At 43.0% G+C, this 14,080-nt stretch overlaps 1 protein-coding gene across 3 annotated transcripts in view; it reads right to left on the bottom strand.

The window, feature by feature from the left end:
- SNX24 (sorting nexin 24) overlaps nucleotides 1-8,607 on the bottom strand; it is a 156,008-nt gene extending 147,401 nt beyond the window's left edge. For all 3 annotated transcript variants that reach the window (XM_032844337.1, XM_032844343.1, XM_032844350.1), the window contains exon 1: nucleotides 8,505-8,607. In XM_032844337.1, the coding sequence (XP_032700228.1) occupies nucleotides 8,505-8,564 (60 nt within the window). In that variant the 5' untranslated portion in view covers nucleotides 8,565-8,607. The remainder of the gene's footprint in view (nucleotides 1-8,504) is intronic.
- Between the last annotated feature and the right edge of the window lie 5,473 nt (nucleotides 8,608-14,080).

Below are 14,080 nucleotides of genomic sequence, written 5' to 3'. Positions count from 1 at the left end.
CAATGACATAGGGAGGGATGCCTGGGTGGCTCAGTCGGTCTCCACTGAGACCTGTGACCTGAGCCAAAATCAGGAGTCGGATGCTCAAGTGACTGAGCCACCCAGGTGCCCCAAGAGCTCATCATTTTAAAAGCTGAGTAAAGGGGTCAGTCTCTCCACTTCTCCATATGTTGACATTTTTCGTAACAAAACACGTACTTTCAAAAGGGAAGGGGAGCAAGAAAACAGAAAATTGAAACAGAAAAGACACATATGAAGCAAAATAACAGAAAATTCCATTAAAAATCTGAGTATGTGGGGGCACCTGGGCGACTCAATTGGTGAAGCCTCTGCCTTCAGCTTGGGTCAAGATCTCAGGGTCCTGGGATGGAGCCCCATGTTGGGATCCTGGCTTGATGGGGAGTCTGCTTCTCCCTCCCCCCTTGCCCCTCCATCCCACTCATGCTCTCTCTCTCAAATAAATAAAATCTATTCAAAAATTATTTTAAAAAATCTGAACGTACATCTGGAAAGCCATCGTAAGAATGCAAGGTATGAGCCTGATGGCCCCTGTGTTTTGGAGGGATGCTGGGGGATGGAAGAGATGGCAGGAGGTGAGAAGCAGGTGTCTCAGTGCTCTCTGTAATATATACCACTCACTTACGTAAATATAATAGCCTTCAGCATCCTGAAGGAAAAAGAAAACACATGCAAGTAGTAAATAACGCTACAAAACTAAACCTGAACTGAATGAAAGTTGTTATAAGAGTACCAGTTGATTCCATGTGAATTACTTCTGAAATACTTCAAAGTATTTGCAAAGAATTTATTTTATATAGCATGAATATTTCTCCTGGACTTTTGTTTACACTACTGACTTAAAAAGCTTAAAAAAGGGGGCACCTGGGTGGCTCAGTGGGTTAAAGCCTCTGCCTTCGTGCTCCGGTCATGATCTCAGGGTCCTAGAATCAAGCCCCACATTAGGATCTCTGCTCAGTGGGGAGCCTACTTCCTCCTCTCTCTCTCTCTCTCTCTGCCTGCCTCTCTGTCTACTTGTGATCTGTCGGTCAAATAAATAAATAAATAATCTAAAAAAAAAAAAAAAGCTTAAAAAAAAAAAAAAGAACTTGAAGGCAATCCTTATTCAAAACAATAAAAATAAATCACTGGGCACCTGGGTGGCTCAGTCGTTAAGTGTCTGCCATCAGCTCAGGTCATGATCTCAGGGTCCTGGGATAGAACCCCACATTGGGCTCCCTGCTCAGCAAGAAGCCTGCTTCTCCCTCTCCCACTCTCCCCAGCATGTTTCCCCTCTCTTGCTGTGTCTCTGTCAAATAAATAAATAAAATCTTAAAAAAAAAATCACAAACCTCTTTCCTAGCACTTTGCAAGAATTATGTCATTTAATGCCCCAACCAGTCTACAAGGTAGGTACTAGTATTCTCCCTTTTCACAGTTGAGAGGGGAAAAAAAAAACATAGGAGATTTAGTGGCTTGTCCAAAGTCAGACTTCAAGCTAAATGTTGGAGGCAAAATTTGAATGCAGACAGCATGAATCTATAGCCTTAGCTTCTGCTCTTAGACTGTGCCAGCCTCTGTCATAAATGGGTAGAACAGTCTAAGGGGCTCTTGTCAAATGGCAAAAGTTACACATAAAGTATCTAAAATAGACAAAATCTGATTTGATCTGTATGGCTTTAATTCTAATGCCATTCCTGCCTCATTTTTGAGACACTGTGCTGTAATTTGGCCTATTAACTTAGTTTCACATCAGGACAGACAAAACTAAATGCAACACAATATCCTGGATTGGACATTAGTGGAATCCAAATAAAGTCTGGAGCTTAGTCAACAGTAATGCACCAATGCTAGTTTCCTTGTTTTGACATTACCATGGTAATATATGATGTTAAAACAACAAGGGAAACTGGCTGGGGGGTATACAGGAATTCTCAGTTACTAACTTTGTAACTTTTCTGCAAATCTAAAATTATTGCACGATTAAAAGTTTATTTTAAAAAACATAAATTGCAAAGTGCAAACTACTAAAAAAAAGATTACAATGTATTTCTTGCTCAGTGAAAACAAACTTACTTCAGTCTCTAAATTTCTAAGCGAGGAACTTGCAAAATTCAATTCCCTTGTACCTATTTTGATTCTTAAGTGAAGGTAGCATTCTATTGGCTAATGTTCAAGAATATTTTCACACTTCGGGAGCCTGGGTGGCTGGGTGGGCTAAACCTGGGACTCCTGGTTTTGGCTCAGGTCCTAATCTCATCAAGCCTGAGAGGGAGCCCCTGGTGGGGCTCTGAGCTCAGTGGGGAGTCGGCTTGAGATTCTCTCCCTCTGCCCCTCCCCCTACTTGCACGGGGCCACAGCCCCCACGCATGCATTTTCTCACCCCCTCTCTCTTAAATAAATGAATTAAAAGGATTTTAAGAATATTTCCACACTTGTGGGGCTCCTGGGTGGCTCAGCTGGTTAAGCGACTGCCTTCAGCTCAGGTCATGATCCCGGAGTCCCGGGATCAAGTCCCACATCGGGCTCCCAGCTCCATGGGGAGTCTGCTTCTCCCTCTGACCTCCCTTCTCATGTTCTCTCACTCTGTCTTTTCTTCAAATAAATAAATAAAAATTAAAAAAAATATATATATTTCCACACTTGTATTTCCTGTCCTTAAGGATAAGGAACATACCCTACACGTGCTTGATTTCATTATGCGACACACATTTAATGTTTGCTTATGCTGTCAGTTTACCGTGAGTGAGCCCTGGGGCAGCTATGTCCTTGTCACACAAAGGCCTCCTTCATCATAGATGCTTATAATGGGTGACTTGAAGACATCTTGGCGGACACTGTGGTCTCACTGTCGTGCCTGCAGGGTTAGGTGGCAGGAAGAGGCTGACCTCACTCCCGGCTCCAGAAAGGCCCATTATTTTAACTCCATCTAATTAATGTGTCCTTGCCACGGTGATTGGTTCAGACAGCCCAGCCTCAGCCAATCAGGACAGAGAATTCCCCTGGCAACAGGATTGGTTGAAAAACCCATGGGGGACAACAAGATAGAAACCGCATGGATTTGTTCAGAGCTTTTGGGGAAAAACAGGGCCAGTACTTTGAAGAAATGCCCTCTCTTCCTCTGCTAGCTGTAGCACACATACACACAAAGTTTTTCATTGCAACTTGCTCCAGATGGCAGCACTCTGAGGATGAAAGCACAGAGGAGGGCTACTCACGGGTAGAGAAGTGCCCTTACTCAACCTCTCATTCTCACAAGTACAAAATGGCAGTAAAAATACTTCCTGCAGATCACTGTTAATTCCAAGGAAATGTCGACATTGTGGTCATGCTAAGAACAACAAAAACAAGTGAGAATTGGGATGGTCTGAAGGCATGGCTAGTTTTGTGACAAGACTGACATTTTAGTTATATATTTTTTAAAAGTCTGTACCTGTCAGGTATTCAAAGTGAAACAGTTACAGGTGAAATTATGTCCTGGGTTTGTTTCAAAATATTCCAGAATTTTTTTTTTCTAACGATTTTATTTATTTGACAGGCAGAGATCACAAGTAGGCAGAGAGGCAGGGAAGAGAAAGGGAGAAAGAGGCAGGGGAGAGAGAGAGGAAGGGAAGCAGGCTCCCCACTGAGCAGAGAGCAGGACGCTGTGGGGCTTGATCCCAGGACTCTGGGATCATGGTCTGAGCTGAAGGCAGAGGCTTTTACCCACTGAGCCACCCAGGTGCCCCAAAATATTCCTAAAAAGTGGAAGAATAAGGGGTGATAAATGAAGTAATAATTTAAAAGACTGAAGATGAGGAATTGGTAAATGGTTCCTTGTATTCTTCTATTTTTGTATTTTAATCCATAAAATATTAAAGCAATGATTCCTGCATATGTCTCAGCATTATGATCATGTAAATATGAAGCTGCCTTACATAGTGAAAAGCATGATACATCAAGTAAATCAAAGAGACCAGAATACAAGAAAAAGACATATTTGTATAACCATAACAGAGTCACAGACAGTTAAAATGAACTTGAAAAACCATCTAATTCAATGCCTTGATTTTTACAGCTATAAAATAGTGAAATCTAATACATTCAAACTTTTCTGTTGCAACCTAGGTAGTAATTCTATTTTTGTTATTTCCCAAAAACGTATCTGAAAATTGAAAATACTAGCCTATATTCATACCCCAGACCTGCTTACTCTCACATCCAACGGACTGTTCTCCATCGTCACCTTACAAGACCACTCAGCTACATCCAGCCCTTTCCTTCCTGTAAAGCATCTACCATTCTGTCTTCCCACTTTTCACCCCTGCCCGTCCTTCATCCTTTGTCCTTCTCTCCTCTCCCTCAGCACGCAGTGCTGAGAATTCTTTGCTCAGGCAAATTGTGGGATTTTACCTTAAGTCCATCATCTTTCTTCACTCTACACTCTCCTCCTGGGAATAGCATTAACTGCTACACTTTTCTCATCCTTTGTGCGGAAGGACCCTCTAGAGCCATATTCCTTCCCCAGACCTCTATCCTGAGCTTCAAAATCAAACAGCCTCACCAATCATGAAAAACACAACAGGTCCCCACATGAAATCTCCCCCTCGCTTCAGCTCTGAGTAGGCCAACGGCGCTCGCACCCAGGGAATCACATTCCTGCCTCACGTCTGGTCACCAGATCCTAGAGATTCTTGTCATCTTCCTTTCACAGATGCCTTAGTTCCAGCTCACACCTTCTCTCTCCTTCTGCTACCATCCCTTAAATGATTAAAACTCCAGGGTCATCTTTCTAAATGCAAAGCTCATCATGTTTCTTCCTTCCTCAAACCCAATGTCTGTGGCTGAAGTCCGTACTCCTTTCCAGCTCTTCAGGCTGGCGAGCTGATCCCTCTCCACCTCCCTCTGTCAAATGTCTGCACAATCCTTCTGCTACTGGAAACTCCAGTCTGCACCCAGACCCCTTTCTACCCACCGAGCTGCTTCATGCTTCATAATCACTGCTCTTTGGGTTTCCTTCTCCTATTAGAAGACTCATGCATTCATTATTTATTCATCACACAAGTGCTGAATTCTTACTATGGGATAGACCCTTGCACTGGAGTACAGCAGTAGAAACCAACACTGTGCCAGTCTCAAGGAGTTTAGAGCCTAGCTGGGAAACAGACAGTAAACATCTAAGCTATGGGGACAGAGGGCAGGTAGAGAATAACCTTCCCATGAAGTACATCTGAGTTCATGTGAATTTCGGTAGCAGATCCTTTCCTGATTCTTTATAAATTAAGATGATTTAGAAGGGTTCCCCCATCACCTTTCTTTCTTTCTTTTTTTAGTTCTGATGAATCTGGGAGTTTAAAATGCCTTTCCCCCGAGATGAGATTTTGTGTTACGCTTCCTCCTTCTAGAATTCACAGTGCCAGCAAAAACCTAGCCAGATTTCAAAAGTCAGCATTCCTAAGCAACCCCCAACCCCACACCACACATGACCTCAAGGCAGTGCAGAAAAGCCCTCTTCCTCCTCAAGATTGCCAGATAACACCAGGGCACCCTAGCCTGTCCCTACCTTGCCCCTGCTGGCTGAGAATTCTAAGGACAGAAGCAACATCCGTTTACCTATCAATTCCACACCTGACATCCCACAAGCCCACAGTCAATGTTTAAGTGTTAAAAAGGCAAAAATTCACTCTTTAAAGGTAAATTACCTTATACATTGGGCATAACTTTGTATAAACTTCTTGAGTAACAACTGAGCATTACCCATGAAAACTTTAAAAGGCGCAGAAGTACCAATTCTAGTTAAGGCTCTACAAAAATCCTAGCCGTAGGCATTCAAAAAAAAAAAAAAAAAAGCCATGTATAGGGATGTCTCATTTCAACATCTCTGACACAGTTGCTAAAAATTAGAAGTGTTAGTGGCCAGCAACAAGATCTGGGGAAACAAACGATGGCATGTTCCTTATGAGGAAGATCCCCTTGCTAGTAGCTAGGAGACAGACCTATCCATATCGGTACAGAAAGATATTCATGTTGCGGGATGACAGTTATAGTTAAATCTTACAATTTATTCTAAGAAAGAAACCCATATGTTTTCATGGCATACAGAAAAGTCTCTAAGAATGCAACCCATGTTTTATGCTTTGAGGGCATGGGACTAGAAGCAAGGAAGAACCACACTTCTTTACTATAAGCCTCCAATCACTGAATTTGCTCTAATGCAATATTCCTTACATATTCTTAAATACACATAATCACCTTAGAAAAAAGATGCTTTTTACTCTGAAGTATACATTATTTCACCAGTTTCTTGATCAGAAAACTGAGATTATATTTGTAAATTCTAAGGGTTTTTTAAAAAGACGAAATGTTATTCACCGCTAAATTCCTAGGACCTAGAATACAGACACCAAGCAGGCACTTAGTTAATATTTACTAAATGAATAACTGCTGTGCAATTATAACAAACTATAGTAATGATCCCCGAAAGAAAATGATCCCCAAAAGTATAGTCTTCTGCTGTGCAATTATAAAACAGCTGCTCAAAGGGAACAAGGTATCCAACAGCTGCTTCATTGACTCACATAGGAAAAAAATCACTTGCAGAGGTATCTCGACAATATGGTTATCAATCTAAATGAATTAGGATTTTTTTAAAAAGTAAGCTTTTACAAAGCACACAAACTTTCATCATATAAGCAATCTCCAGACTGCCACGGTTGCCAAGAAAAGGGCTCCTTCCAAATCAATTTAAGTCACAAGCCAGCACACGCCTGGTCGTAATACGAGTAATCAAAAGATACTGGAAAATAGTGTGGGAAAACACAGATCCTGTAAGAAAAGAATAACCAGTAATGGCCCAAAAGCCTTAATTCTGGTCTACTTCAAAGTCCTTATTTGTGGAGGTAAGTAACTTTTAGTTTGGACTGAGACCACCTTCATCTAAACACATCAAAAGACTAAACAAGCAGGCTGTAATCTTCAGATCCTAAAGAATGCCCCAAAGACATCAGGCCCTCCTAGGCTGCTGATGCTGATGGGGGTGGGGAGGGGTGGGGCTGACACACCTGGACTAATGAAAGACAAGCAAGGTTTCAAGGCTCTAAGGAAAAGGCCTCGCACAGGTTCAAATTTAAGTTCAATTCTCCCTCTTTTTAAGGAAGATGCAGAATATTTAACCAACTATTAATTCATCGGGAAGAGTTATTTATATAAAACTTACATAAATAATGGCCAAACAGAGCTCAGCTGCCCGCCCCCCCCCCCCCCCCCCCCACCGCCTCAGTCTCCATCCCAAAGGAAGGTATTCAGTACTTCTCTTGGGACACTTGAACACTTGAACCCAGAGGTCTACTTAGTCCTAAAAATCCACATACTCCCTGGATTTTTTTTTTTTCAATCACCACTCTTAATTCTAAAAAATAGGGAGATTTAATTCTCCCTATGAAAACACGGAAGGTTCCAAACAGGCTGTCACCAAAACCCACGAATAGTTAGGGAAAAGAAAGGTTAAAATACTCTGCCCAATTAACAGAACTGCTGTTTAGCAAGTGAGTGAGTTCGAAATGAATATTCCATCAGTCCTTTCAGACTGCCTTCTGCAATCTTCTCCGCCTACCTGGTCTTTAACAACTGGAAACAGAGTCTTCCGAGGTCGAGCCCGGGTGAGGCACTTCTCCCTCTGGCAATAACCGTCTAGATGAAGGTGTCTAAGTTCACTAGGAAACCAACCACCTACGGTTTACTTGCTAACTCATGCAAAGGTCCCAGGCCCTGGTCTTCACCCTCCCGACCCTCTCTTCCACTCTGGAGATCAGAGGCCCTGTTTCTCAGTTCTCAGGGATCCCGCTTAGGTATGGAACAGGTGCGCAGTAAGTAGCTGATTATGCCCTTTCATGGCCCACCAGAACTAGGAAAAAAAAAAAAAAACACAAACAACTTTGGAAGCCATCTCAAAGCAACGCATGTGTTCACTCTGGCTAATAAAGGGCTGCAAATGATGTGGGTTTTTTTTGTTTGTTTGTTTTGTTTTTTTGTTTTTTGTTTTTTGTTTTTTTTTTTTTTGGATTAGCATGTTTTCCATCTGAATGAATCCCACGGAACTTGGAAGCCAACATCAATGCGCGGCGCGGCCACTCCTGCCTGGACAGCGGGGGCAGCTGGGCCAGACGCGGACGCAGCCCACCCCGGGCTGCAGAGGGCGGGCGGCGGGCGGGGAGAACGGCGAGCGTCGCGAGCCGGGGCTTGAGTCCCGCCGCTGCTGCCCCGAGGCCGGGAGCGGGGCCGGGAGGGGGAAGGGAGCGAACCGGAGGAGCCCCCGGCGCCCGCGGCAGCCGAGCTCTGGCGAGGGGCAGATGGGGGGGTGGGGGCGTCTCCCTGACAACCGCGCCGGGGCGCAGCCCAGCCTCAGGCCCCGCGGAAGGGAGGGCAGCCAGGGGACACCCGCGCAGGGCCGGCGGCGACCGGGGACACCTCCGCGCTCAGCAGCCGCGGTCCCGCCTCGGGGGCCCTGTCCGGCCGCTGCTCGCGCCTACCGTGTATCCCCGCTCCAGGTCGCTCTCCTCGTAGCGAAAGGACGGGATGTAGACCTCCATGGCCGCTCCAGCCGGCCGGCGGAGGGCGAGCGGGGGGCGGGCTCGCGGCCGCAGCTCCGCCCCCGGCCGAGCGCCCCGCCTCCCTGCCCTGCGCCCCCAGGACCCAGACGCTGCGCCGCGCGGACCGGAGGCGCCGCCGCCGCCCCCGCCGCGCGCCGCGCTCCCGGGGGGCTCGGGGCGGGTGCCGGGGGCGCGGCGGCGGAGGGCGCGTGGCTGCGGACCCCTGGGTCGGGGCCCACAGGGTGGCGGAGTGGAGCTGGGCCCGGAGGAGGCGGGGCCTGAAAACCTGTGAGTCTGCAGAAAAGGGGTGTGCGCGCCTGAGCGCCAGGCGCCTGGGGCCCGGCCGCACCCGGGCGCTCCATGGCCTTCGGGCGCCGGCGGGCGCTGCGTTTGCATTTCGCCAGACGCTAGCCTGAGCGATTTGCAGGACGGCGGGGAGCTGAAAAGCATGGAGCGCCTTCTCTTCCCGAGATTAGGATTTTCGTCTTTTGGGAAACTTGATCAGGTTATCTTTGTAAACTCTTCATTTTCTTCCTTAGGTCAGAGCTTAGAGCAGAACAGAAACTTGGAGGTGACTTGTGGGCCAGTGAGCTTTGGGGCTGCAGGCGCACAGCTGCTTCTCAGTTTGCTCTTGAGCCAGGGGACATTGCAACTTGGTCAACTCGAAAGTTGACGCTGAGCCCCTAAGTCCTGGAGAAGAGGAGGAATCCCGTCCTTTGCTTTAAGGACTTGCCTGATGCGGACCCGCAGAGCCTTCTTACCTTAGCCTCGTCTGAAGACCCATCCTCCTTGCCCACACACTTGCAACTCCAGGATCTGCCACTCAAATCCCTGCCTCAGCAGAGAGCTGTGCTCTATGACCAGAACCCCCCCCCCCCGCCCCTTCCTCTTTTCTACTGCTCGGAGTGTATCTTAAAAAAAGATTTTTTTTTTTTTAATCCCCTGATTGGCCTGTTGCCTGCACATTTTTCTTGAAAGCTTTATAGAAGCATTAGAATATTCCATCTTTACAAAAACAGTAGAATGCAGCAGTTACTATAGCAGATACTGTTACAAGCGTGTTTCAGTACTAAGCTTTCTAATAACCCCACGAGGAAGTGTTACCTGCAGTAGGACTGGAAAGGACTAAGGAGAAGTGCTCCTGTATTTTATTGTTAGAATAATAATGGAGGCTCCCGGCTGGCTCAGTCAGAAGAGGGCACAACTCTTGATCTCAGTGTCATCAGTTTAAGCCTCACACTGGGAGCAGAGATTACTTAAAAAAAATAATAATAATAAAATTTAAAAATTAAAATTAAAATTAAAAAATGGTGAGTCTTAAAGTTTAAAAAGTAAATAAAATAAAATAGTAATGGCTTCTGATGGCAGAAGACCAACAACAATTTCCAGATTGGTTGAAACAACTTGTTAGAAGTCTCAGTGGTTAGGTGTGCCTGGCTGGCTCTGTCGGTGGAGCATAAGACTCTTGACCTTGGGATTGGAGCCCCATGTTGTGTGCAGAGATTAAAAATAAAGTCTTAAAAAAAAAGTCTCAGTGGGTAATGTAACACAGGTCTATATCATCATAAAGTCCTCTCACTAGTGATTGCTGATTAGCTTTTATTTTTAATTTTTTAAAAAGATTTTATTTATTAGAGTGCGCGTGCGCGAGAGAGACAGGGAGAGAGCAGGGGCAGGGAAAAGAGAGAAGCAGACTCCCCTCTGAGCACGGAGCCCGAGATAGGGCTCCATCCCAGGACCCTGGGATCATGACCTGAGCTGAAGGCAGAGGCTTAATGGACTGAACCACCCAGCTGGCCCCTGACTGAGCTTTTAAAATGCTTTCTATACCTTCCTTTCCCCAAAGCCTGCTGATGGCTTGGCATATACCTTTTTGTCTGACATGGCTCACCTATTTGAACTTAAAAGGCAGAAATGTGTGGATCCATGAAGATCTGACAGATGGTCCAAGTGAAGCCTATTTGTTGCATTCTACTAATTTTTGGATTCTACTAATATTAATCACATTATTATAACATTATTATCACATAATATATAATTAAATGCATTACTGTGAATATTAATAACAATATTTGTTGTATTCTACTAATAGCAGTGTGTACTTTAATTTTGCCTTGCTGAAAATCTATGTAAGCTCTCAATGTATGGGTGTGCTCTGGAGGGTCTATCAGCTTAACCATAAGTGGGACTGTTATTTCAATGATTACAGAGGCATAACTGAGGCTCAGAGGAAATAAATACTATGAAATTACCAGCTGATAATTAGAAGAGCTAAATTTCTATCCAAGTTCTGTGAGTAACCCCTAAGAAGGGGAGAAAAGAATAGTGCTACAGAGACCGTGGCAAATGTATTATCGTGTTGTTCCTATACAACTTTTAGACTGAATCTACCCTCTGAGACAAGCTAGCTAGATTTCTTCTCAGAACCTTAATAAAAATACACGGTGAATACCTATGTAAGACACTGAACAGTTAGTATCTGCTAATAGAAGCAAAAAATTTACATCAGCAAAATAATAAAATTCTGCTAGAATCTGGGTATAAAATCCTTATACTAAAAATGCCACATTTACCTAATATTGGGTACAAATGCATTTCAGCAAGTTTAATGATAAATGGCTCTAAATACCAACTTATATTGGTTTTCAACCCCGAGATCAAAAGTTGCATGCTTTATGACTAAGCCAGCCAGGTGCCCCTATATTAGAAGTTTAGAGCAAAATCTGTCAGGAATGTATATTACATATTCAACATTCGATTGTAAGACTAATACATCATGACCAAATAAATTTATCCCAGGAACATAAAGATGGCTAAACATTAGGAGATCTGTTCATGTACTTCTCAACATTGCCCTATTAGAAAAATAAATGAATATCTCAGTGAATCCTAAAAAACCATTAGTACATCAGTATACCTCTTCCTAGCAATCCTTAGCAGGCTAGAAATAGCAAGAAACATTTTTAAGTTAATAAAGTTTAGCTACCATAATCCCAAAGCAAATATCCTACTCAGCGTCCTCTGAGGAAGCATCATTAATAGTCCCAATAATTTTATTACAACTATTTAAAAAAATATTTATTTATTTCCTAGAGAGAGACTGAGCATGAGCAGGGAGCAGGGGAAGAGGGAGAGGGACAGAATCTCAAGCAGACTCTGCACTGATCCCAATGTGGGGCTCCATCTCACCACCCTGAGATCATGACCTGAGCCAAAACCAAGAGTCTGATGCTTAGCCAGCTGAGCCACCCAGGCACCTCTTTACCACAACTATTCTTTCACATTTTGCTGGAGGCCCTCACCTGTGAAATAGGACAAGTCAAAGACCTAAGAAGTACAGATACTGGGTAGGAAGACAGAAAACTAAAGCTGTTTGTAGATGAAATGATCTACACAGAACTGAGTCAACTAAAAAATGATTAGAATTAATAAAAGAGTTTTGGAAGGTGCCATATACTAAATCAATGTATACTACTCAATAGATTTCCTATAAAACAGACTTCTTACACACCAACATTCATCAATTAAAAAAATAACAGGAAAAATCGAAAGATTTCATTAACATATAAACCTCATAATGTCTAAGGATAAACTTTATGACAAACATTCAAGACCTTCTGAAGAAACCTAAAAAACTTCATTAAGGGACATAAAAGAAGATCTGAAAATAGCTATATCACATTCCTGGATGGGAAGAATCAATATTTTTTTTAAAGATTTTATTTATTTATTTGACAGAGAGAGAGAGATCACAAGTGGGCAGAGAGGCAGGCAGAGAGAGAGGAAGGGAAGCAGGCTCCCTGCTGAGCAGAGAGCCCGATGTGGGGCTTGATGCCAGGAGCCTGGGATCATGACCTGAGCCAAAGGCAGAGGCTTATCCCACTGAGCCACCCAGGCACCTCAAGAATCAATATTTTAAAGGTAGGGGTTTTCACCAACATGATTTATTAAGAGAATACAATTACAACCCCAACAGGTTGAGAAAAGTGACAAGTACATTCTAAAATTCATTTGAAGAATGAAGTCAGGGCAAGTTTGAACAAGAAGAAAAATGAATGAGGGGATAAGTTAATTTATACGACATCAAAATATATAAAGCCATAATACAGATCTTCCTTGGCTTATGATGGGGTTTTGTCCTGATAAACCCATTGTAAGTTGAAAATAACATGAAGTCGAAAACAGACTTAATAGGGGCGCTTGGGTGGCTCAGTGGGTTAAAGCCTCTGCCTTCGGCTCAGGTCATGATCCCAGGGTCCTGGAATGGAGCCCCACATCGGGCTCTCTGCTTGGCAGGGAGTCTGCTTCCCCTCTCTCTTTGCCTACCTCTCTGCCTACTTGTGATCTCTCTCTCTGTCAAATAAGTACATAAAAAATATTTTTTTTAAAAATGGACTTAATAAGCCTAACCTACTGAACATCGTGGCCTAGCCTAGCCAACCTCAGACACGCTCAGAACACTTCTGTTCGTCTCCATTAGAGCAAAATCATCAAACACAAAGCCTGTTTTACAAAACAAGTGTTGAGTATCTCATGTAATTTATTGAATATTGTACTGAATGTAAAAAAAAAAAAAAAGATTGTTGTAAGTGTATCAATTGTTTACCCTTCTGATTGCCTGCAACTACCCAGCGTCACCTAGGCTACTGGATGGCACATCACTGGAAAGAAGAGGCAAATTCAAAACTTAAAGAATAGTTTCTACTCAGTGGGAATCACTTTTGCAGCATTGTAAGGTCCAAAAATCTTGAGTTAAACCACTCTAAGTCAGGGACAGTCTGTAATGAAATCAGTGTGATCCCGGAACAGAATGATCAAGGGAACCAACTACTCCAGAAGCGTAACCCTGAATATATGGCAACATAGTATGGAACAACTGTGTTATTTCAAACTCGTAGGGGTAAAAAAAAAAAAAAAAAAAAGTATTCAATATATGGTGTTTACGTAGTTTTCATAAATGTTTAAATTGTAAAATGTTATTATATGTTAAAAATAAATGGTGTTTAAATAAAAGGTATAATATATAGTTTATGGATAACTGGCTATCCATTTGAAAGAAAAATAAAATAGGTTTTAAAAGTGAATTCCATATATAGTAAAAAATCTCTATGAAAAACTAAAGCTATAAAACCTTAATGTGGACAAAGTCTTCTAATTGCAATATACAAAATGTCAAAGGCATTAATGGAAAGATATTTTAGACTATATAAGGATTTAAAATTACACTTGACACTTGAATAAAAGTGGGGTCCGGGCACTGAACCCCTCCCCCTTGCAGTTGAAGACCCATGTATAACTTTTGACTCCCCCAAAACTTTACTATTAATAGCTTATAACTGACCAGAAGCATTACCCAGAACATGAACCTTCAATTAACACGTACTTTCTACGTTAGATGTATTATATACTGTATTCCTACAATAAAGTAAGTTGCAGAAGAGAAAATATTGTTACAATCATAAAAAAATATACATACTGTACTGTACTTATAAGAAAAAAAAATCCACATGGTAGTG

The sequence above is a fragment of the Lontra canadensis genome, unplaced genomic scaffold (genome assembly GCF_010015895.1).
Source record: "Lontra canadensis isolate GAN:19392208 unplaced genomic scaffold, GSC_riverotter_1.0 scaffold4, whole genome shotgun sequence".
Lineage (NCBI taxonomy): Eukaryota > Metazoa > Chordata > Mammalia > Carnivora > Mustelidae > Lontra > Lontra canadensis.
The sequence above is the reverse complement of the archived record's forward strand: the minus strand, read 5'-3'. Positions and strand labels throughout refer to the sequence as shown.